The 26093-nt window shown below is 41.6% G+C and overlaps 1 protein-coding gene across 1 annotated transcript; it reads right to left on the bottom strand.

The window, feature by feature from the left end:
• Positions 1–13329: 13329 nt before the first annotated feature.
• LOC120522391 (C-type lectin domain family 12 member B-like) lies at positions 13330–25390 on the bottom strand. Its single transcript, XM_039743361.1, has 5 exons — positions 25289–25390; positions 18205–18411; positions 17961–18112; positions 16835–16941; positions 13330–14511 (listed from the first exon to the last, which is right to left on the bottom strand). The coding sequence occupies exons 1-5, from the start codon at positions 25344–25346 to the stop codon at positions 14385–14387; spliced, it is 651 nt and encodes a 216-aa protein (XP_039599295.1). The 5' UTR covers positions 25347–25390; the 3' UTR covers positions 13330–14384.
• Positions 25391–26093: the final 703 nt, after the last annotated feature.

Below are 26093 nucleotides of genomic sequence, written 5' to 3'. Positions count from 1 at the left end.
TAATGATTGATCTATGGGTGTACCAAGAAAGGAAACAGAACAAGAAGTAAGGGTCTTCTTCTTCTTCTTCTTCTTTCAGCTGCTCTGGTTAGTGGTTGCCACAGTGGATCATCTTCTTCCATATCTTCCTGTCCTCTGCATCTTGTTCTGTCCCACCCATCACCTGCATGTCTTCTGTCACCACATCCATAAACCTTCTCTTAGGCCTTCCTCTTTTCCTCTTCCCTGGCTGCTCTATCCTTAACATCCTTCTCCCAATATACCCAGCATCTCTCCTCTGCACATGTCCAAACCAATGCAATCTCGCCTCTATGACTTTTTTCTCTCTCCCAACCATTCAACCTGAGCTGACCCTCTAATGTCCTCATTTCTAATCCTGTCCATCCTCGTCACACCCAATGTAAATCTTAGCATCTGCCACCTCCAGCTGTGTCTCTTGCTTTCTGGTCAGTGCCACCCTCTCCAGCCTATAAAATATAGCTGGTCTCACTACCGAGTGACACTCTTCTCCATCCATTCCACCCTGCCAGCACTCTCTTTTTCACCCCTCTTCCACACTCCCCAATACTCTGTACTGTTGATCCCAAGTATTTAAACTCATCCACCTTCGCCAACTCTACTCCCTGCATCCTCACCATTCCACTGACCTCCTTCTCATTGACACACATGTATTCTGTCTTGGTGGTTCTACTGACATTCATTCCTCTCCTCTCTAGAAAATATCTCCACCTCCCCAGGGTCAACTCAACCTGCTCCCTACTATCGCTACAGATCACAGTGTCATCAGCAAACATCATAGTTCACGGGGACACCTGTCTAATCTCGTATGTCAACCTGTCCATCACCATTGCATATAAGAAAGGGCTCAGAGCCGGTTCCTGATGTAATTCCACCTCCGTCACTCCAACCGCAGACCTCACCGCTGTCACACTTCCCTTGTACATATCCTGTACAACTCTTAAGTACTTCTCTGCCACTCCTGACTTCCTCATACAATACCACAGCTCCTCTCAGTCACCCTGTTATATGCTTTCTCCAGGTCGACAAAGACACAATGCAACTCCTTCTAGCCTTCTCTATACTTCTCCAACAACATCCTCAGAGCAAACATCACATCTGTGGTGCTCTTTCTTGGCATGAAACCATCCTGCTGCTCACTAATCATCACCTCTCTTCCTAACTGATCTTCCACTACTGTTTCCCATAACTTCATGCTGTGGCTCATCAGTTTTATCCCCCTGTAGTTACTGCAGTCCTGCACATCCCCCTGCCTTTTCTTTAGCCCTCGCCACATCTCTCTTCACCTTGCACCTTATCTCCTTGTACTCTTTAACATTAATCTAATGTTAAATATAAAAACACAGGTTACCTGAAACTGTTAGCATTCTGGCATAAGATAGTTAAGAGACTAGTGTTAGTATCAAGAATTCCTCCACTGAAGGTTTTCCATCTTGGTCCAGTGTTGAGGATTTGTTATGCCGTGATCTTCAGTGATATTTCTGACATTTCAAAAATCAATCATTAAAATGGAAACAGGGAAGTGCAATACACGCCATCCATGGCTGGCAAACTAACAGGGCGTAGATTTATCCATCACCTGTGAATTTTGTGAAAAGGGCTAATCCTTACTGATAACACAAGCTGCTCAGAATATCTATCTATCTATCTATTCTATCTATCTATCTATCAAACCAACCTATCTAATGTTCTCATTCTGTCATGGCAGTTCATCTTTTAGATTTCTCTTTTCTGCGAATGTAACCAAAATGATTTGTGGTCTGGAAATGATTAGTAATTCACAGTCCTTCACAGACACTCTCGAAAGATCACACCTCAGATGTAAATGGGACCAAGTTAGGTGCTGAACTGTAAGAAAACAAGAAAGAGTTTAAGAAAGAGTGAATGGCTCTTTAAGAATAGAACATGAAATTAAGGGCCTGGGAATTAAAAGTGAGCCTTAAAACTGCTGCTTGCTCAATAATTACCTCACAGACAGTAACTGACTTCTAATTAAAGACATTGATTTTGGTCAAAAACCAGCAGCCATTCCGGCCCACCAGGACCTGAACTTCAGCACCCTGAATTATGATGTTAAGACAAAATTCCAATCACAAATGATCTTTTAGAGCGTGTTGATCACCCTGTATTGTTTGTAGATACAGGTGAGAAGAATCTCGTGTTTTTCCTGGGGAATGGAGAGGACAGCAGTTTTAGTACAAGAGGCTTCAATGGGGGGCCCATTGGAGTCTGACTGAAGAACAGCAAACACCATTGAGTCATCCATGACAAGATAAACTCTCAAGATTCTGGTGTCTGTCACACACTCCACATGCCCTGCCACTGAGAGTCACCCTCTTTAGCCGGTAACCTAAACTGACTGAACAGTGGGCTTAATTTCGTAGCTATTGAACGTTTTATGAAGAAAATATCTTCTGTAAAACAACTGACCATCACGTAATGAGAAGAACAAAGAAGAAAAAAGAGAACACATTTATTTATCATTTAATTTGTACAAAAGCCAATAATGTTACAGAATTAAAGCTGAAAACAATGTGCACTTCTGCTGAAGGTGGTTAAGATCTCGATGAAACTATCCTGTGGCCATCATGTAAAGTGAAATAACTGTGGCTTTCCAAAGTATTAGCGGTCAAGCACCCCAACTGAACTTCAGTTATTAACATTTGAAAGAAGTAGGTCTGAAAAAGATGATGGTCAGCATAGTTAATTTACACATGCTGTGATGGGTGGCATCTGCCACTACCTGTCCGGGATGCCAGCTGGATGGGAGGACTGGGGGAGAGAGTATCGGCAGGGCACTACCTTCCCCCGGACGCTACCATGGATTCCCTTAGGGCACGCTGGGAGTTAAAGTTTGGCACAGCCCTGTTGGGTTCCATGAGGGCCACCAGAGGGAGCTGCAGAGCTCTACTTTGGGCTTTCGCCACACCTGGGAGTGATTCCAGGTCTGATTAATGAGCCACCTGGAACAGTCCCAGGCCCTGCCGCCTCACTCCATTCAGGAGTTCTGTTGAGGAGAGTGAGGGAGATGTCCTTCTCTTTTGCTGTGCTGGAACTCGGGTCTCTGCCTGTCTGTGTTGGGGTTGGGGCAGCTGGAGCTCCCCTGATTTCCACAATGCAAATTGCAGGCTAATATGTTCATGAATCCCTCGTCATGTAACTTCTTTAATCTGTCTATTATGAGTTACATGAGGCTTAACGTAACATACGTTCTTAGAATGTTCATCTATTGGATATTGAAACATATCATACCTTACTGCTAAGATTAATATAAAATACTCATAACTGATTAATTACCTTAGCTGTACTGTCTGAAAGGACTGCGTGCCTTGCCTGCTTTCTTCGAAAAAAAAAAAAGCACTGTCTCTTCCAGAAACTCCCACCCTCTATTCTCGATTGTATTAAGTAATTTTGTGTGAGATCTTGCAGTTGACAAAAAAAAACCAAACAAATACAAGTGACAAGCCAACAGACAAAACAAGTGACAAGTAAACACACAAAAAAAGTGACAAGCCAAAAGACAAACCTTCAGCATGAGAGCCTTCAACACAGGACTGCCATCATGGATTTGGCTATAATCGTGTTTTTTAATCTCTAAGGATAAACCACTTGTGAGAACTGATCACCTTATTGTGATTTGTCTAATACATTTTTTTATTAATGAAGAACAATCAATGTACTACTTTTTTTGTTTTATAATTCTATCTTAAAATCTCCTACATTTGCTGTTCAGAAATTAATGGCCAACAAAATTGCTTGTGCCTGCTAACAGAGGCAAAAATCACTGGCATGTTGTAAAAAAATATTCTTCTGTTAAACAGCAATACCATATTATTTTACTGTCGCATGAATTGAATGTATATACTGTAAGAAAAATCACAGACAAGCTAAAGTGTTGGGGTACCCGCAGGCAAGCCCTGTAAAATGAAAGGAAAATGTGGTTTTAAAAATACATTGACAAGGAGAATAGTCTTGACAGACACGAGCCTCAAGATGGCGGATCTTCCAGTAATAAGGAAGAGGCCGATCCAGACGGACAGGCACTGGAAGTGATAGTCACGAGCCGTAAAACTAAACAGGACAACAACCAAACAAGCAGTTTAAGACCAGCCATGAACATCAACACTAGTTGGTCTTGTAGTCCTTCAACCACTGCTAGACACCTCTGGTGCATGGAGCTCACGAACCTCTGAATCTTAAGAAGGGCCTGACAAGTTGTATGTCCAGATGTTGAGATCCACGGCATCAACCAGGTGTTCAGTGAGGTGAAGGTCAGGAGAAAACGCAGGCCAGGGCAGGCTGTGCAGATCTCAGAGATTTTAAGACAGTAAGACACACTGTTCTGTCCTCTGTTAAAATGTGTTTGTGGGGGACCTCTAGTGGCTAGATTGGGTATTGTTTTATACTGCTATTAAGACTTCATCTTGAAGCAGGCAGCACATGGAGAAGCAGGTGGCAGACATCCGTTTCCGTCCACTATTTATTCGCCCTCGTAAAGGCATAATCTGATAAGATGGGGTCAGCCTTCTACCTACACGGGAAGGTGGAGAATTAGTGATGTTGGAAAGATCAATATGTCGTCTGACAGTGGCATCATACCACCGTAATAAGTACGTACATCAGTTTCAGTTAGCACAGGGTAGCCGCCTACCAAATTTCGTGAAGATGGGACCATAAATAAGAAAGTTCAACATGGCGGACGTTGTCGACCGTTATGACCATTGCGTGTAGAATTTCGAAATGAAACCTGCTTAACTTTTGTAAATAAGCTGTAAGGAATGAACCTGCCAAATTTCAGCTTTCTACCTGCACAGGAAGTTTGAGAATTAGTGATGAGTGTGTCAGTCAGTCAGTCAGTCAGTGAGGGCTTTGCCTTTTATTAGTATATACATTGTTTGGAGTTTTAGTTGTTCCTTTTACTATTTTGCAAATCTTTAGTGTGTATGTAAATATATACAGCATGTACTGTATATGATTGTTCAGGCCTTTTATTATGCATTGAATATGAAGCAGCAGGATGTCTTTGCGCTAAAGAATTTGTTTGTAATATTTATGTCATTTCATAAGGAAATAATAACAAGTAGCTTGCATTCAATTTGAAGGCATTTTAAAGGAAAACTGTATAACTTATTAATTTAACAAATTCTGATAGGTATTGCTTTTTACTTTACAGTTTCACACCACTTTCATTAAATGCCTGAATATCATCAGTGCCTTGGGTGTTTGTTGAAGGAGTGTTTAGCTCGCTGCATATCTACGTACGCAAACGCGTGGTGAGGGCAGGAGAAACACCATTTGAATGAGTGACCTTTAGCACATCTTCCAATGGAGTCACTTTCTTAAAGTTAAGCCTTAAATGTTAATTATTATTAATTGAATATTATTTTCCCACACAAACACACAACCTCTCCTTAGGTCTCTGCAGGCTTTTCTTTAAAAGGCCAGCCAGCCTGTCTTACTTCTGCAGTTATATTTGCTTCAGCCTCAAATTTGTGGGGTTACAGTGCAATAAAGACATGTCTCAAAGATTCGGTTTCTTTATTCTTGAAATGACAAGAACTCTGCAGACCTCCAAAGAGCAGCAAACAAGGAATGAGAACTCAACAGCCATGAAGTTGTACACCTTGAAGTGAAGAAGACACCATGAACTGGTCCTTTACTTGACAGAGCGTCACTCTCGCCACTCTCGAGCTATTGACGTATGTATGCTTATGTGCAGCTCCACCTGACAGTCACATGTAATACAATGTTAATACTGATTTGTGACAGGAATGTCAACGGTTTGTGATGTTAATAAAATCAGTAAATGACTTTAAACAATTAGACAAATAACGTCTATTAAGAAATACTTGACACTTGGTTTATAGTTTTTATTGTTATGCCTTCCATGCAATCCATCAACATCCAAATTACAGCTTTTAGTCAAAGTCAAATCAGAGCACTGATGAGTTTTATGATACGACGTTGCTGTTATTGAACTGAATGATATTATCAATAAAATAAAAATGACACCAAAAGTCAGTAAGGAAGAACTTCATGGTTTGTGGTCACAGGCTGTAAAACTTATTCAAGATGAGTTATGTTCTGATGTTCAGATTATTCAAAGACTACTGAAGAGTGTTTTCATTCCCTTATTTATTAGAGCATAAATGGAATACTGAACAATGCCAATTGTGTTAAGTACAGGAGAGAAGCAGACACAGGAATCAACTTGATGTAATGATGTAATTGTCATTCATTTTAATTCATGTGAGTAACTAACACTCCTTCAGAGACCGACGGAGGCTCAGTGTGCCTGACTGTCTTAAGAAGTTCAACATTCATTTAGAAGATGTTTTCATAGATAATGTCTTTGGTTTTTTATTCCTGTTGTGTTTGCATTCCCGGCACTGGAGAGCCGAGGAGGGCACTGCAAAGATTTGTTGTTCTAAATATCCTGGTATCCATGTTTTTATTTGAACCATTCATGCCTAACCCTAACACAGTCTGCTATTATTACAATAACCTTTGTAAATTAATATGATTAGTAAGAGGATGGAAAGATCGATGGATGGATAAAGAGTCAACTTCTTAATATTAATGTTTTCTTCAAAATAAGACCAACATCAGGCATTACTTTTGGTTTTTGAACTCTTTATTTTCTTTTACTTTGCTCTTTGTTTTACTCATTGACTTTGGTTGACTTCTTGGTGGTCTTCCTGGCTCTGACCCCGCTTTTGCTTTTGGACTATGAATTTTATGTTGCCATCCTCTGATCAGCACAAACAACACCCATCAACACATCTGTGTCACAAGAAGAAAGAACTAAAATGACAAAGCACAGTAAAACAAGGGGATAACAAGGAGGATTTGCTGAAAAAGGACAACCTAAGACTTATAAGTCCAATCCTTCATCAAGTACTCAGAATCCAAAAACAAAGCAACAAAATCCACAAGAACCAGAAAACCAAGAAATGCCCTTGCAAAGACTGCAATTCACATCTACAATAACAAGCAGAGAGACGTAATCAACGTCCTCAACCAGAACACATCAAGGCTGAAGGTGGACCCTCTGCAGTAACATCAAGATGGCAGTGCCAGAGATCGCTGACCCTCATAGTTTACCTCAAGTCCTCTGCAGTCGTCTTTATTCAAAAAGAAGCATTAGTGAGGTCCCTGAGCGATTATCACCTGGTGGTCGTGACCCCTGCAGTTCTGAAGAGCTTTGAGCGACTTTTCATCAGACACAAGAAGAGCAACATCCCCACCTCCCTGGATCAATACCAGTTAAAATACAGGGCAAACAGGTAGGTCACCTGGGGACACTGTCTCACTTGCCCTTCACACTGCCTGTCACATCTAGAGCAGAGGATCAGCTATGTGCGGATGGTGTTCATAAACTGCAGCTTCATCTTCAACGTGATCCTCCTCAACAAACTGGCTATCGAACTAAACAATTTGGGTCTCAACTCAAACCAGTACATCTGGATTTTAGATTTTCTCAATAACAGCCCACAAACTGTATGCATAATAAGGAGCTCTCTTCATCCATAACACTAAACACTGGGGTACACAGGGCTGTCTGCTGAGCCCTCTCCTTTACTCTCAACTTCAGATCTACCCAGGATACTAACATCATGATAAAGTTTACAGATGACACCACAGTGAGAGGACCTGATCTCCAATAATGATGAAGCAGGTTACAGAGAAAGGTGCTCAGTTACCATCACTGGAAGACATCTTCACAACCTACTAAAGCAGAAAACAACGAGCATTTGTATTGATAAACCCTCCCCAGCCATAGCATTTTTACTCCTTTGCCCCCTGGCAGGCCCTTCAGAGCCCTACATGCCCTCACTAGCAGGCTGAAGAACAGTTTTCACCCAAAAGCAATCAGCCTATTAAATGCACAGCCATTACTGCCCCTCCTTATAGCAGAGACCACCAGTGATTGAACTGAACGTCTACATCAGCCACACACAGTTACACACTTCTATATGAGCCATGCTGAGCTCAGGACCACTGCATTGACTGTAATCTTCACTGTGACTTCATTTATTATTTCTCTATTTTTGCTTATCTGTACCTTTACTCTGTATATTCATAGTAAGTGTGCTTCTCATAGTTTAATGTGTAGTTAATGTATTGACTTCTCTCATATACTTTTATCTAAGGCATCTATAGGCTTGCTACAAGCGATATTTCATTGTATTGTACGGTGACAATAAAGGTATCTCACATCAGCTGACGTCACTGCTCAGAATGCTCAAGATGGGCTCCGTGCGGTCGACTGAAGAAGTTCCTCAGCTTACAATGAGTTTTTACCTCGAACTTTTGTCTTGTATTCTTTACTCCTTCACTCTTGTTTTATCTGCAGGACTCTCTGTACAGTTTATTCTCTTAATGCTCCTTCTGTGTTAAAAACCTCTTAAGCCCAACTTTCCCACAGATTGTCATCTCCCAGACAAACCTGTACTCGCTGAGCTAGTGTATCTATCGCTTATCAACTTATTATTACATATTTTTAACTTCTTAAATTGGCATCTACAAAATGTTTCTTCTTCCTCCCAGTGTATGTTCTCTTTCACACTTATATGTGCATTGATACTTTATCAAGTCTCTCGTCACCCACTATTTGGGTTTCAGAACTTAATCTCACACTTGTCTCCGAGCCAATGGCTTATCCTATACCATTGTAAGACCCTGGAGCTCATATAAGTTTATCTAGTGTTTCCTAAACAACTGGGCGCTTTTACAACCTGCTGCTTTGGAACTCATCAAAGACCTTCTCTCTGTGTAGAGGAACCAACGTTCTCCTTCTGCAATTCCCAGTTAAGAGATGGCTCAGTAAAAATATGCTGACTCTGCTGTTTCACTATGGATGGACGCTGCCACACTCAAGACTCTCAGACCATCATTCATTCATTCATTCAGAGGCAGGAAACAAGAAATGTGTATTACAGTCTTAGGCCGGAGTTATACTTCACGCGACGCGACGCATGCTGCAGAGGACGCTCCTGCTACGCAAGCGTTGTAGTGTTTATACTTGCGCGCGTACTTTACGTAAATCTGGAGGAATCCACCAGGTGGCATTGCGAGATATTATCACGGTGAGAACATGTTCGGCTTCTCTGTGTTGTGAATTGCCTAGAACACCTATTAAATTCTAATGACACCTTACCGCAATATCTCTGAAAAGGATGTTTATTGATTAAATCCATCAATCCAGGGATGTGTCCATTCCAGCAAGCATTGGGCACGAGTGAGAAACAGTCCCTTGACGATGCCTCAGCTCATCGCAAGGTGAATACAAGCACACACATACACTAGCGTCATTTTAGCGGCACCAAATCCCCAAATCTGCATATCTTTGGAAGGAAACCGGAGCACAGTGTGGAATACAAGCAGGAAATACAAGCAACGTAACTCCCTGCGAGACAGCAGTGCTATCGCTCCACCACCGTGACACCCTCATGTGTGTAATTATTCACCCCATGTGTGTAATTACTAACAGTATTCATTATTTAAATGAAATTATATGTAAAATGTAACATACACACTTTAATGCATTTCACCATGAAAGTGATATCAAGTATGAATCTAAAGATTCTAAATGTGCAGAGAGTTGGAATATCATACATTTAATTTGTTCTGTGTGGTGATCTTTTGCTGCTTGCCGCAGCTGTCAGGTCCAAGAAGCTCGTAGCGATTAAAAACTGGGATGACGTTTATGATGGTCTGCTTTAATGATAAAGTAAACTACGAGGTTAAAGTGGACAATTCGAGATTAAAGCCGAAATTTCCACTTTAATCACAAAATACACGTTTTCACTGTGTCCTTTATTTTTTTCTCAGTGGCTCAAATACAGCGCTATACATTAGGTTGCTGTTGTGAAGTTGCAAAAAAACTTAGTCAATTGTGAGTGATTTAATGATTTTATTGGTTTAAAAAAATCCCTGACCTTTGTTAGGCACCACTGAATGTGCAGTTTTCCAGGTTCTCGTCCTGTCTTCTGGTGCACTCGGCCTCTTCTTACTCACAGTGCGGTTCACCAAATGATGTTGTGGTGAAGAACTTTCCTGTGTCTTCAAAGAAGGCAGTGATGGAGCTCAGATGAGAATGCAGAACATGTCTTTATTTGCAGAGTGTGCACAAATGTCTTAGTCCATGGAGTGAGCAATCAGTTAGAGCAACTGTTACCTTAAGTGACACATCTCGTCATCTAACTCTTAATATGCAGAACTTCATCATCTTAACCAGTCAACTACAGCCACAAGTAACTTCATACACAGTACATGTTGATTCTCACATTATTCTGAACACCGTCTCTTTAATAGGGGAGTTCTGCAGATTCTCCCATCGATGTTATCACCGCTTCATATGAGGGCTGTTTGGCTTCCCATCAGTTTATCTTCACTTTCTAAAGGGGTGTTCATTACTCATTTACCTCATTTTAACTTTCATAATGACTTTGGTGGCTCCCCTAACATGAGCTTTAAGCACTATTTAGTTAACCCTTTAGTTATACTCAATCTCTATAGTCAATAATTCAATGTTATAACTTCATATAACTATATACTTGTATTAGATTGTAAAACTTAAATGTTTGATTAAAAGTTCTGTACAAGCTATAGTAGCTAACATTAGAGAGACTCCATAGACAACAACTCTTGCTTAGGTGGCTCACATTTACCAGAAGGCACATGGGAGACTCGGACATCAGCTGGAAGAAGGTTCTATGGCTTGATGAGGTAACAATTGAGCTTTTGGGCCATCAGACTAAACACCAGGTTTGTTAAAAATCAAGCACTGAAACACACCATCACCACCATAAAGCATTAGGTGGCAGCATCAGACTTTGAGGATGTTTCTCTGCAGCTGACCCAGGAAGGTTTATCATGACAGATAGAAAAATGAATGTTGCAAAATACAGAGAAATCCTGCAGGAAAACCTGATGCAATGTGCAAGAAACCTGAGCCATGAGAGAAGATTTGTATATCAAGAAAGACAACTACTTGGAGCAATGAGCCAAAACTACACAGCAATGGCTTCAGAACAGCAATGTCCATACCCAGGAGTGGTCACATCGGAGTCCAGATCTCAAGTCACTTGACTGTTCACTCACAATCTCCATGACACCTGATAAAGTCTGAGCAGCTTAGTGAAAAAGAATGGAGAGGAAATGTGCAGAATGATAGAGACAGAGAGACCTGTGCACACGGACTCAAGGGTGTCATGGTGGGGACCAAGGGGGCATCTACTAAATACTGACATGAAGGGCATGAGAACTGATGGCATCACTGATTCTGTGTTTTATTTTTGTCATGAATTTAGATCACCTTGCAGAGATCTGTTTTCACTTTCACATGAACGAGTCTTTCACTTGATCAGCCAAATTTAATTGTATATCCTTAAAACTGTAAAAACTTCCAAGGTATTGAAGTCACTGAAAATAAACCTGAAACACCACATCACTTTAACCAAAAGAGGGAGGACAGAAAGGAACATTTGGCAGTGCAGGAGACAACGTGAAATGAACAGGGAGGGTGGCTTGGATCATCAAACTAACTCTGAGTGGACAGAAAGATCACAAATTTCAAAAATGGCAGCGAGCAAAAGTTAATGGAGCAACTCAAATATGTAAAGTGTGACATATCACTTAGCACAGAGACGTTCATTCACTCAAAGTCAGAACAGAAATAAGGACACAGGTAAAGGAAGTCAAACAAACTTTATTAAGAAATTCAGATTTATTCTGCACAAAGTATCAGAGCACAGCATCTCAAGTTAAGAATACAACAAAACACGGCAATGGAAGATAAATGATCAAATAAATCAAATGTATTAAATTAAATAAAATTAAATGTTTCAAATTAGATCAAATCTAATAAACAGACTTCATTAAACAGTTCATATTTATTCTGCACAAAGTATCATAGAGCACAGAATCTCAAGTTAAGAATAAAATGGAAATCAACACAACAAAACACGGCAATGCAAGATCATTTGAGAGACGAGTCCCTAGAACAAATCTGCAAAAGTGTAAATATATACTGGATGATAAAATAAAACTACTGAAGATCAAAGTATAAAGAGAAATTAAAATCACAGAGTTCAGCAAACGTGACATAAGAAAAAAATCAGTAAGAATAGAATTAAAAATGTCAACTCAAGTGACCGAGTGGAATGAGAAACGTCACTCCTAAAAAGTCAAATCATCAGCAGTTAGCTTAAGAGAGTCCATAAGTGATAAAACTTAACACTCAGACATTAATAATACACAATAGATGTCAGGTCACGTGGTAGTAAATGTTAAGACTCGGACATTAATAATACAGAATAGACGTGGTAGTAAATGTTAAGACGGACATTAATAATACAGAATAGACGTCATATCATGTGGTACTAAATGCTCTTCACGATGGCAGCTCTGATTCAGATAAATGCTCAGTGATGTTCAGTTTTTGCTCCCTTCCAGATGTTCTCCATTTTTGTATGTTTGTCATAACGAATGGCTTCAGATCTTTAGATTAAATGTAATATTCGATGACAGTAATCAGAGTAAACGTATCACACCATTTATAAGTTGCTGCCTGCCTAAGATATTGAAGTAATAAAGTAACCCCACAGCTGTAGCGCCATGTGTAAGAGAATTGTCTCTTTAGTGAGTCACACAAACAGCTGATCACTGATAACAAGATACAGCCAGCCTTACTGAATATAAACCTCTCCACATGTTGTCACTTGCAGTGACAGTGAAGTTGTCACCCTAAGGTTTCTAGAAGTTCACTGAGTCTTTAAATCAAAGGAAATCTCAGACGAGACAAAGAAAAACACAAGTGAAATCAGGAAAGTGTTAGCCATTGCTAAGGCTCTGTGACTCCACGGCACCACAGTGACAGCCATCATCTCAAAAACATTCAGAAAAGAGCAACATCTTCATAGGAAAAGCTGGCCTGCTAATAGGGGGCAGCAATGTCTGAGTCAAGAAGTCTCAGAGGATTCCAGAAGAAACACCTAAATACCCTCAGGCCTGTCTGCCCTTCTCTAAGGTTAGAGGTCATGTCTCTGTGTTATGAGAGATGAACAGTAAAAGCAGGACTCATGGGAGAGCAGTAAGACAAACTCTGCTATCCCAGAGCAGCTTTGGTGCTCGTCTCAGAACTGCACAGAGTCACCTCCATCTTCTTCACTCCTCTTGTAATAAAGACAGACAAGAACTTTATGGATGGCACAGGTCCACTGGGTCTGCTGTAAAGTAACACAACATTCAACAATAAGAACTTCATACCTACAATAAAACATGGGGGGCAGTGTGATGAAGATGGGGCTTTGCTGCTGCCTCAGTGTGTGAAGACTTGCCATTTTGAAAGAACCAGAATATTCTTTATAAGAACGGCCAGTCCTCTGTCCATGACCTGGAGCCAAGGTGTAGTTGGCTGAAGCAGCAGGTCAATATGGTCAACCACAAAGAAGAAAACCTACAGCTGAATGGCTCAGAGGACATGAGAGTTTCAGAGCCTCATCAAACTGCTAACTTGTACTAACAGAAGTGCCGACATGAACAGTTTAGGCTCGAAAACTCTGAATGTGTCTGAATGAAAGCAAAGACCAGCGGGTTATCACTCCTCAACAGTAACGTGAAAGTCTGATCTCAAATTATAAATCACAGAGTGTTTAGTTCTTATTACTGCTGCTAAAGTTACACCAGCCAAGCACTGAGACTCTGATCTGCAATGACACCTTCACATCGGTCACTGAGGTGTTGGATTAATAACTTTGTTCATTGAATAAAGAAAGCAGTGATTTAAAAACTATATTGTGTCTTTCCTCAGGTCTCCTTTTTTTAATATTTCATATTTCTAAAGGTCAGAGGCCATGCATTATGTAAAATATGTAAAAACAGAACACACTAGGAAGGGGGTAAATACTTTATCACATCACTCAAGACACACACAGGTTGGTGACGTATCTTCATTTTACTAAATGCTGAAAGGACTTGAATGTGTTGCTTGTTACACAAATAAAAATTGTTTTATAAAAATCAGAACTGTGCATTTCTTCTCATATGTAAATGAAGCTTTATCATTTCATCAGTTATCTATAACCACCATGTGCAGTTCAGGGTCCGGGGGTCTATTTAGTCAGAACTGAGAAGAAGTCACAGACCAACACTGAGATTACAATAAGATGGCAACATTCATTTCCCCCCAGTCCTGTATGTAGAGTATGTTGTCCCTCACTACCTCTGTCACCTACATGACAAAGTGACGTGACCGTCTGGACTCGGGTCAGACTAGCAGCTCTATGATTTACTGATGAAGTGATCCTTACGATTTCTGAAGACAGCGGCTCTGGCAGGTGACTGGAACTCTTGATAGCAATTTAAACATGAAGAGGAAATGCAGCGGACTCACAGATCCATTGATGAGAATCTCCACATCTGTGGTTATACACCTTGATAATTTGCAGGTCTATCAGGATACATTCTCCTTTGTAGACATCGCTGGGTCTGAAACACAAGAGGAGCTGTCAGTCTTTCTCCTGACCTCACTGACCTCGTAGGCTCACAAACATCACCTGACTTCAGACATTAAACAGATGAAAGGCCACCAGAGGATTGTAAGTCAGCAGTGTGGCTAATAAACTGAAATTCAATACTCACTGTACACAGGCAGGCTGGGCCTCACTTAGCCATGGTGGGTGAATTAAACTAAGTTATAAAGGACACTCATAATAGAAACCATACTGGACGATGACCCCCCACACCCACCACACCCTGAGTCAGGGTCGTCATTGTTGAAGATTCTATCTCAGCTGACAAACTCTTCATTTGTATATTCTGATTCAAATGACACAACTCTACTTTTAAAGATATATATAAGGTACTGTATATTAGCACAGAGCTCTCTGAACATTAGCAGGCACACTTTTGATGGTTTCTTAGATATTCCATTACATAAAATTAGTAATGCTGGGTTCAAAAACCACTTAATCTTTGTAAAATGAATGAATACGTCAAAGCCTTCATTGTGATTTGTGTAACTTGACCGTTTTTTCCGTGTTGATTGACGTGACTTTGAGGCTGACGTCTAGAAATGCTGCCATTGCTTCCTGCTTTCTGCCTGAATACACTTCTGCTAATCTGCAGTAGCCGTTCTCAGACACACGACTCACTAGTTCACTTTATCAGGCCTCTGATGATTCTGAAGACTTGGCCTTTTCTATTCTACTAAAGCCTCATGGCCTCGTTAGCCTTTATTACAGAGTGCCAACTGCTCTTCTGTGTGTGGCCATCAGTGCTGCGGTGTCTCTTGTGACCTTAACCTGATGATGACCTCATTTAAGAGCTCATTAGACACTACAGCTCAACATCTGACCTAAACTAATACATCCAAATACCATTTAACAATTTAACATTTGCTGACAATTCAGTTTATAAATGAAGACATTTGAACACATCACCTAAAAGAACCAGTGGTCCCTCCATTGTCTAAACCCACTTCATCCTGAACAGGCGCCCAAGGCAGGAACAATCCCTGAACAGGGAGCCAGTCCATCGCAGGCAGAGAGACACACACTCCAGGGCCAATTTAGCATCGCCAATCCACTGAATGTGTGTGTCTGTGGAGCACCAGGAGGAAACCCACACAGACATGGAGAGAACATGTGAACTCAAACACAGGGAGGACCGGGGTACCCTTGTCATCTTATAGCAGTGTGGCAGTGCTACCAGTGTGCCACCTAAAAGAAAGAACCAAACCTGCATAACTACATCTATGAGGACATGAGAGTGAAGCCTTCTGTTACTAGCAGATGAAACGCCATCACTACACGTGACAGACACATGCTGATGACAGCCCACCTGTGTCTGTTATCGTTCATCTGCTGTCACATTTCATGACTTGTGTTGGACTCCTCGTCACTTCTTGGTATTGAACTGTTCTCACTGCTCTATGGGATACGTGGATTGTGAAGAGTGCACATGATAATAACATGAACTAAAACTTGACAAGTCATCATATTGTACTCACACCATTAATAAGAAATAAAGATGAATTTGGGGCAGCGTGATGAAGCTCTGTCCAAGCATATGGTACCCGGCACATTTTAGACTTTGGCTACCCTGTGCCAGCCTGGCTTTTGGGCAGATTTTGGGCTCTTTCCTGTCTGGATGGTGTGCAACTCCCTCAGTTGGATACTGCAGGCAGGAATAGAGTTGTGTGGATGAGTGGACTTTTTATAACCAACAATATCCCATAATCTGCCTATTATATGTCTGCTATCACACCTGCAGTAATCCACTTTGTGTCCATTCACACTCCTACCTCTGGCGCTTCAGCTCCTCACTGTCCTTGTGGCACCCTGTGGCCTCGTGGCACCTCAGTTGGGTGTTTAAGTTCAGAAATGACATTCTCACTTATTTACTTGTAGTTTGGTTTACTGCACTGCACAGAGTTTGTCATTTGTAACATATTTCATTATTGTCTTCAGAGCTCTGAGAAACGACATTCATGACTACATGTGTAAGGCCAGCAGTACTGGCAGGATTAGGGAAAGGAGTCGGTAAACGTGAAGTCAGCAGTCACCGGCCATAATTATGTGATATTTATACAAAAAAGGTGTGTGGTTCAATAATGTCAGAAAGGCACAAATTATTGTGATGTCCGCTCAACTGTTTTATGTTATTAAATAAGACAGCAGACAGTGTGTTTGTCTCCTCTAATGACAGTAAAGTGTCACCTGTAGGTAACCCCCTTTCTGCTCCTGCTTAATACGGTTTTGGAGCTCATTCAGTCAAAGTGATGCGTCTCGACTAAAAGGAGTCTTCTTACCTCTTGGATTTCACAGGTTCAGCGCCCATCCTGGTAGAGTTGTTTTCTTTACTGATGTCGTATCCGCCAATCCAATAATAACTTCGAGCTTTACTTTTTATAAAGTCCTGATAATAAAACATGAAATGAAGAAGTTGATGTACAGTTGAACTTGCATGTGTCTTTATTGTACTGAATTGTCTTCTCTTTGTCACAATCAATAAAACACATTTTTACCTCCTTTTTTTTCTTTAGTATATACTGACCTGAGTCTCACTTATAAATGTAACAAACAGACTAAACTCTCAGTGTCTCACCTGCTTTTATCATAAACTGAGCTATTGTGTCACCTCTTGTGTCACTTGAGCAGATGGCAGTGATGTCCAACACTAATAATGTGTCAGTGTGCTAACAGAGATACTGGATACTAAATACAACATCTCTGAGGGAAATCTCACAAAAACCCCAGCACCTCAATGGAAATCAACCAATGATAGAATCTGCAGACATTTGTACTGATTTGGGTCTTAACAGGGGCCTGTCACCTCAGAAGGGCAGTTCAGTGGCATTCTGTGTTTAATTTGGAGCGAAGCAATGGTCACCTGGTGATTTACATGAAATATTGATGAGCAAATCTTAAATGGTTTTATATACTAATTGACTAACTCATCACCAGCGAAACTTTTGTCCATTATGTATCTCCCAGACGTCCATCTAAAAACCAGAAATGCATGTAAACGTAATGTAGAAATGGCAACTCTTAAGAGCTCCTGGAACCAAGTAAGAAGAAACAGCAATCTAGGATTCACAGCACGTCTGATGACATCAGTTGTAGCGAATGAACAAAGACGTAAAGAATCCTCTGAGAGAACCTTTACTTTCTCACACAGTCAGCACTAAACAAAGGGTCACTGAGACTTTGATTAAAATGGCAGTCGCTCTGAGCATTTGAAATGATTTGACAGACTCTCCAGATCTATTGGAGGAATCTGCTTTAATAACATACTGAGCTGACTGCACTTCAGCTTAGGTCTTCTGGGATTGTTCTTTCAAAGCGTTTTATTTTAGTGCTCTTGTCCTGACAGTTTAACTTACACTATACAGTTTGAAGACAGTCATTTTAAATCCACCTGTGTAAATGACATACCCGCTCCTCTAAACTTTCTATATTCACTAGTCGTCCACCTCTTGTCATGCACCAATCACGGCTCTGCTTCCAGGTCTGTTCATAAGTGGAAATGAAGTAACACTTGGAATTGAAGAAGATTCCACCCGGTTTACAGAAAGAACAAGTATTATCTGTGGAAAAGGAAACAAAAGAGCAAACAAAAAATGAGGGATTGGATGAGCAAGGAGCCCACAGTCTACTAACCGTGCAGCAAAGCACTCACCGGGAGACGTGTTTGTAACATCGCAGTAGAATTCCTTCAGATTATTGAACTCCTTGGTCAGTTCATCAAGTTTCTCATTCAGAGTTTCGTACTGAGACTGCAGGATATCTCGGCTTTCTTGTAGTTCAGTGTTGTTGCTGGTCAGAATGTAATTTGCACTTCTTAACTCCTGCAACTCTTGCTCATTGTGATTTAATTTTATGAAATCTGAGGAAAACAAATCATGTGATACAATCAGTAATATAAAATAATATATCTTTTAGACTTGAGTTAAGAGTACTCTCAGTTTTGCACTAATAAAGAATCCCTTGCCATGTTTCCTGCTCATTTTACTCCATCACAGTTTGTAATAACAGATGAAGATTGTGCTTTACTAGTTTTTAGTGTGTAACAGCAGTTCTGTTTTTCATCTTTTTTATTTTAATCAACGTCAAAGGGTATGAAGAAGCTGAGATAGACTTTAATCTTAATTTGTTATTTGTGTCAAGTCTCAACATCCGAGACCCTTACCTGACCTCAAACAGTCCATATGACCCCCTAGTAGGTTGTAACCCAGAATGGCACAGTGCCAAGTGAAAGACAACTGGTTTTGAAAGTCAAACTGCAAAAACAAAATAATAAAGTGTGTCACTCATGTCACCTTCTGGTCTTATCTGAGGTAAGCCTATCGTTTTCCATCCATCCATTTTCAAACCCGCTGAATCCAAACACAGGGGTCTGCTGGAGCCAATCCCAGGGCACAAGGCAGGAACCAATCCCAGGCAGGGTGCCAACCCACCACAGGGCACACACAAACACCAAGGCCAATTGACAATCACCAATCCACCTAACCTGCATGTCTTTGGACTGTGACTGTGCAGACACAGGGAGAACATGCAAACTCCACACAGGGAGGACCCGGGAAGTGATCCCGGGTCTCCTAACTGTGAATCAGCAGCGCTACCACTGCGACACTATGCCACCCAAGCCTATCATTTTCATTTTTTTAATTTAAACTAAACAGGGTGACATGATTGGCCCCCCAACATTTAGTCTGAGTCCTGTTGTTCCTGAGTCTGATGACAAGTTGTGTAGTCAGAAGGATTTTGTGCCTTATGATATCAGAAATCTTCCAGCCTGGCACAATTAGTCCAACAGCTGGCAGACCAGTTAAACCAGTTACAAATTCACCACAGGCAGACCTGGCAGAAGCCAAAGCATGACTTGAGGCAGCAGAAGCCCAACACCTTGGATGTTGACAGGGACCGTCCCAACTGAAGTCCCAATGTGTCCTCTGGATGACGTTGATTTGTACCTGCTGATTTCTGAGCACACTGCTGCCCGACACTGGTGGCCACCATGAATGGGCACATCTACTCAATGCCTTCCTAACAAGGGAAGAGCAAGAGGTATTTTATGAGTTGGAGGAAAATGATGGGCTTGACAGCACAAGGTTAACAAATGCTACAGTTTTAGCCCTTGGCTTCCCAGTCATAGTGCCTGGAGTGAGGTCTTTCAACAGGATCAGAGCTCCATAAGGCAGTGCACTTATCACCTGAAGGAGACGCCACCTCTTGGGAGTGCCTCACTTTTACAGTTCAAGGACTCCAAAAGGCATGGCCAGTTACCCTCAGTGGGCATCCTCTCTGACCTCTGGGTGATAAGAGAGATACAAGTGTTAGTAATCACGCCCCCTGGTGTCCCAGGGTGGTAGTGCTTACCTCAGATGAGCCCAGAAGGTGACCCCCAAACACACATGTATGACAAGTGCAATGCAGTAAGAAAGAAGTCAATAAATAGTCCATAAAAAGGCGTGCAATTGTGGAGGTTAAAAACAGACAATCAATACTTTAAAGTCCCTCGTTGAAATGATTCAAGGCATCAGGTTAGTCTTGTCGACAAGATAAGCACACCACTCTCAGCCCCCCATCAGCTGACTCTCGTCCCACCTGCCCTCTCCAGCTTCGGCCGAGAGACACCTAGCTGGACCCCCGTCATCACATATGCTGTATTGTGCTACCTGGACCCCTGAAGGGACAATCCAAGTCCCCGCTCTTACACTAAAGTTCAGCAGGGAGACCCCTCACGGCACCAGCACCTTAGCTCCACTGCAGTGGTCCGACCTCCCTGCCTCCCCACCTCCTCTGTACTTTCTTGCACTGCCGATCTTTACTTGACGTTCACTCTCCTTATCCTCCAACCTCCACCAGTACTGCTCAGCCTTTCCTTTTAAATATCGGTGGGCACAGTGCTTAATTAAGTGTCCCAGAGTGCCAACGAGGCAATCAGCCAGACCAGGCGCGTCTGCCCATGAATGCAGGATTCAGTGACCACCTCATTAACAGCCGCTCCACCACACTACGACACACCGAGCTAACCAGACTGTTTTTGTTGTTTTATTAATTTGCACCACCGTGGTCCTCACCTCGTGACAATCTGGGTAACTTTTATCTTCAGGTTGTCACTCCGATGCTGAGAGTTGCTAAAACGTTGTTAGCGCACACCACTAGCCGATTACATAAGTGCATCCAGCAGCTCTAACTCACCGGAGAGGAGCCGTCAGTCTTGAATGAGCTCAGGGCACGCCAAGGCTACAGGGCCGATGTAATATGAAGGGGGAAATGAAGAAGAACAACTGAATCCTTATGTTCCTTTAATTATTATGGAAATAATGAGTCAGAGTGAGCAGAGAAGATGAAGTATGAGGAGTTTTACTGAGAAGAAAAAGGACTTTAAAGTTACTGAGCAAAGTCTCTATTATGACAAGTCTGAGGTCCTACAATGTATTACGACGACTACTTCTAGTTTAGTGAGTGAGGAAAATAAGAGCAGACAGCTCCACATGAAGCAAAATCAACACTGGAGTCTCTCAAGGGTCTGTCCTTGGACCCTCATTACTTTATCTGATTGATTCTGGTATAAATATGGAGGAACAGCAGACACTGAGGAGGCAGTAAAAATAAAAAGACCTGGACAACCTTCAGAACTGGGAGAACACTTGGAACATGCGGTTTAATGTAGAAAAGTGCAAAGTGCGGCACGTGGGTCAAAGGAACATCAGGTATGAATACAAGATGGGAGACAGTGAGCTACAGGAAGAGACCTCTGAATAGGATTTAGGGGTTTTCGGTGACACAACATTTTCAGTGACTGACCAATGTGCAGCAGTTATAACAACAAATAACCGTTAAAGACAATGGACAGTATGCTCAAACTATATAATACATTAGTAAGACCTCATCTGGAGTACCGTGTGCAGTTCTGCTCAATGCAGTACAAGAAAGACACAGCAGCACTTGAAGCTGTGCAGAGGAGAGCACCCAGGTGCATCATGGGACTGCAGGACATGTCTTACTGTGACAGACTCAGAGAATTAAACCTGTTTAGAAGAGGACATCATGTGGGGACCTCATCTGGGGTATAAAATTCTCAAAGGCATTAATAAAGTAGAGCCAGCAGAATTCTTTCAGCTTAGGGTGAATCACGAACTCGAGGACATCGGGGAAATTAAGAGGAAGTGCCTTTAAAAATGAAGCCAGGAAGTTCTTCATTACACAAAGTTGTGGGACTCTGAAACAAACTACTGAGACATGAAGTTGGAGAAGAAACCTCAACAACCTTAAAGAAGAATCAGGAGGAGATGTCGGGATAGCTTAGTTATTAGCTAAACACACGGGCCTGATGGACTGAAGGGTCTCCTCTCGTTTGTCACGTTTCTTATGTTCCTGCACTTTCTCTTCATTGTCATTAGTGACGTCTATTGAGATGACAGTTGAGTATTTTGTGTAACGCTTATTGTTGTTATTGTTTCTTCATATCAGTAAATGATAATTTAGGGCACATTACATGATAAATACATAAAACAAGACAACAAATGCACTCGTCTCCTAAACTCCTCAGGTCTTTAGAAGTTAAACATAACTTAGGCTGGAGGAGGCTGTGATGTGGACACCAGACAACAGCAGTTTAAAGAGAGGGAATGGAGTCAGGAGATGACACAGACAGATAACTGGGAGACAAATATTTAAATAAGCAAAGAAGGGGGAAACGGGCGCTGTTGATTGTTTTATTTTTATGTTTAATTTCCTGAGCTTCTGTAAATGTTCATTTCCCTTGGAAACAAATAAAAGTATAATCAATTCTAAAAGCACTTGCGTGTGAACTAATCCTCTTTAATAAAAACCCCTGTGTGCGTCCAGGTGTCCGTGTGTGTGTGTCTTCTGGTTGTGCATGCGCAGGCCGCCACACATCACACCGTATCCCACCCATGCGCGCGGCAGGACGCACACACACTGGATGCTGGGCACACAGTGAATGGCCTTGCCACATGATAAGAAATAAAGGACACCATTGCTGGGGAGAGTGCTGATTGGGTAGTGCATAAAATCCGTTGCTGGGGAGACACCACACATACAATAATCAGCTGCACGCCAACACAGATTAAAATACTTGCTGGGGAGACGCCACGGGCACGATTATCAGTTACGTGCCACACATTACATTCAGTTGCTGGGGACACTCTGCTGATTGCCCAATGTTGTGACAGAAAATGAAAGTCATATTACGGACATCAAAGCCAGTATTACTGTCAGAGAAAATTACAGGCATTTTATGGAAAATTACAAACCAGTATTACTGCGAGAGAAAATTAAAGACACACAATACAGTGATGCATATTACAGCCACATACAAGCCAGTATTACTGTAAGAGAAAATATTACGGACGTACCTACTAACAACATGCCACCCAATAGAAAAGGACACGTCAAATAGAACAAAAGACACAGACAATCAAATCCTATATAAGCAACATCTCCTGGAAGAACGGTCAGCTCACAAGTAAACATCAACAAAAGAAAGGCTGAAAGACAAAGAAAAATATGAGCAAATAGATCGATTGAAGAAAAAGAAAATGACCATCAGAAAAACGCTAAAAGAGAAAGACTCAGAAGAGCAAACCTTAGAAATAGTTGGCATTTACTTGCCAGAACCAGTATTCAGCCACGGTCAGTTATATGTTGCATTATCAAGAGTTAGAAGTTTTCCAGATGTTGTTGTCAAGGTTGTAGAGATTCCTGAACAAGGCAAACTGTTGCCAAACTCAGACAGAATATTTTCAAGAAATGTGGTCTATAATGAAATTGTATAGAAAAAATAGAAAATTTTACCTAAATATCTTCTTCAGATATTATATCTTACACAGATATTGTGTCTTACAGATTGTTACAAAGTTTTACACTAAGACAATATTAATTATACTTACTGTGTTGTTGTATATGTTTCTATTTTATTTTTATTATTATTATACTTTAGGCTTCTTGCAAAAATATTTTGACAAAGAAAAATTAAGACAAGAAACAGAACGAGGTCAGGGTCCCTTGCCATTTAATATCGACTGTTCCTACTAATGTTTATGCACTACTGTTCTAGCGCCTGTTATTGTAACAGGCTTAATGTCTAGTGTTAAATATAAAGAGATTTCTTATACAATGTGATGACGCCACAGAGTAACACAGGACCACAGCATAGCGTCCCAGAAGTAAACCCAGTATGTCTCATATAAGAGTAGTCTCAGATATTAAACTGGGATTATCTCACAGCAGTAACACAGCATTGTAACAGCTAGCTAAGTGCCCTGAAGATGGGAGGGGCTGGATGTCTGATTGACAAGTGACCTGTCACACAGAGATGCAGGCTCTGCATTGCACAAGTTTCACGAAGGTCTGAACTTCATGCACAAAGCCTGGGAAGACTCAAGAAGGCAGAGGACCGAATAAACAGCAGTCCCATGAAGAAGATGAGGATGTGATTTGGTTGATAGCTGGGAGAGAGCATGTTGGTAGGAATGTCAGGCGGGAACATTTTTGTACATTGTATGTTTTTGTTTATCTTAGGCAAAGAAACCTGTAAATATTTTATTTAAAAGTCAGTAGATGAAGTCTACTTAAATGTCATTGTGTCACTGCTCAACCAACAGAATGACATGATTAGGCAACAAAACCACAACACGTTGGCACTCAGTGAGAAACAACATGGCATCACAGCCAAATGAAATCAGCACATTAAAATTCCATAATAAGCCACAGAACAAAAAGGTGAAACATTTCAAATTAGCAGACATCACAATGTTCCTCCAGACGCTCCTGTCTGTTAATATAATGCAGTGGTCACTTGATGGGTGGGCAGGGGACAGAAGCGAAGAAGCTCTAAGGAGACATTTCCTCCAGCGTGGTGTACTATTAACCCCTGAGACAGCCATCCTCTGAACTTCACTACTCTGATGTTAGTTTGGGATTCTTTTTTGGTTTTTCTTCTTTCATTAACCTGAGTTTTGTAGTTGGTTTGTTTTTCTCTCATTTTATGTAGTCAGTTCTCTAAACTGCCTACATATGAACTTCTGCTGGAGTTCTAACAAGTCTTTGTGGTATTTGGACTTGTAACAAGAAATGGCTTTAATAAATCTCATTGCTGTGTTTAAGTAGCTCGTTCAGGTTTATATTCCCATTCAGCTTTCCATAAGGTCACAATTGCTATTGTCGCGCATGATCGTCAGAGGCCCACCCTCCAAGTTCTTCCCAAGTATCTGATACCACCCCGGGCCAGGAGGGGGCGCTGTGGCTAACTGTCTTGTCCATTTATTTCACCAAATTGCAGAGAAAACGCCCAGTGAGCCCAACTGACTCCGCCCCTTCCTGTCCCTGGGCTTTAAGAATTTGACAATCTAGAAGGAAGTGTCACATCTACCCAGAGTTAAGGAGCTCTGTGACTTTCAGATGGCAGACAAGAAAGCTGATTAATGCCAGTCTCTTTATTACTCTGGCAGTAGTTTTGTTTCCTTTTAGGCCATCGAGAGTTTGTTTCTGTTTGGACTTTGAAGTACACAGGGATGGCGGGTTGGCACCCCAGAAATTCATCTTCATTTGAGCCTCTTATTCCTTCAGATGACCCCACTATGTACACTGCATTACAGCCGCATGATCAGATGTTTTGAGGTAATGAGCAAGTCCTCCTAATAAAGGGGCCAATGACTGCGTATATAAGAAATACACAAAGCATTCACATTTCCTTCACTTTTCAATGCCACATCAGTACAGAGGATACTTACTGTAAACAGAAAGGGATATGAGGCCGGCCACTAGGAGAACACTGAAGATAATCAGCATCTTAACAAGGTTGACTCTCCTTTCTGCTCTAACAGGAGGCACTGGAGCTGTAAGACAAGCAAGTGTTAGAATTCCTTTATAAAAAATTGCTGCACCCTCGTTTTCTGTCAGAGAGAGGCGCACACACTCACTGATCTCCAAGGACCCCCACTCTCCAAAATGACTGATAATCTCTACAATGGCTCTCTTAAAGTTAAAAGCTGAGAACTCACAACCACTTTCTCTTTGTGAACCTGAAAGCACAGCACCTGCCGTTCAGAAGAGGTCACCCCCCTGAAACTAAGCATCTTCAGGCCCGGCCAGGACTTGGATGGGAGACCATCTGGGAAGAGCTTGGGTTACTGCTGATGGAAGAGGTATTGGAAAAGTCAGCAGGGGGTGCTAACCCTGTGGTCTCTGTGTGGAACCCAATGCCCCAGTGCAGTGATGGGAACACTGTGCAATTAAAATGGTGCCATCCTTCAGATGACATGTAAAACTGATGTCCTAACTCTCTGTAGTCATCAAAGACCCTGAGCATCCTCCATAACAAGTGGGTGTATCTCGATGTTCAGGCTAAACTGCCATCCATAGCCTAGTCACTCTGATCCACTCATCATCCTCTGCCTCTGATTGGCTCACGGTCTCTCAGCACTTTACCACTTAACAGCTAATGTGTGGTAAGCAAAGTGGCACAATGATGGCTGCCATCGAATCATCCAGGAGGATGCTGCACATTATTAGGGGTGTAAGTGGCTCTCCGCTCAT

This window comes from Polypterus senegalus, chromosome 2 (genome assembly GCF_016835505.1).
Source record: "Polypterus senegalus isolate Bchr_013 chromosome 2, ASM1683550v1, whole genome shotgun sequence".
NCBI lineage: Eukaryota > Metazoa > Chordata > Cladistia > Polypteriformes > Polypteridae > Polypterus > Polypterus senegalus.
Note: the sequence above shows the minus strand (reverse complement) of the source record. Positions and strands in the feature narration are given on the sequence as shown.

What these genes read in the sequence shown, in the direction of transcription:
- LOC120522391 (XM_039743361.1), bottom strand. Translation starts at nt 25,346, where the DNA reads ATGCTGATTATCTTCAGTGTTCTCCTAGTGGCCGGCCTCATATCCCTT. An exon ending in CATATCCCTTTCTGTTTACA is followed by an intron (nt 18,412 to 25,288) that starts GTAAGTATCCTC and finishes TGTTTTCCTCAG; the next exon opens with ATTTCATAAAATTAAATCAC. An exon ending in TGTTACAAACACGTCTCCCG is followed by an intron (nt 18,113 to 18,204) that starts GTGAGTGCTTTG and finishes CCTTTTCCACAG; the next exon opens with ATAATACTTGTTCTTTCTGT.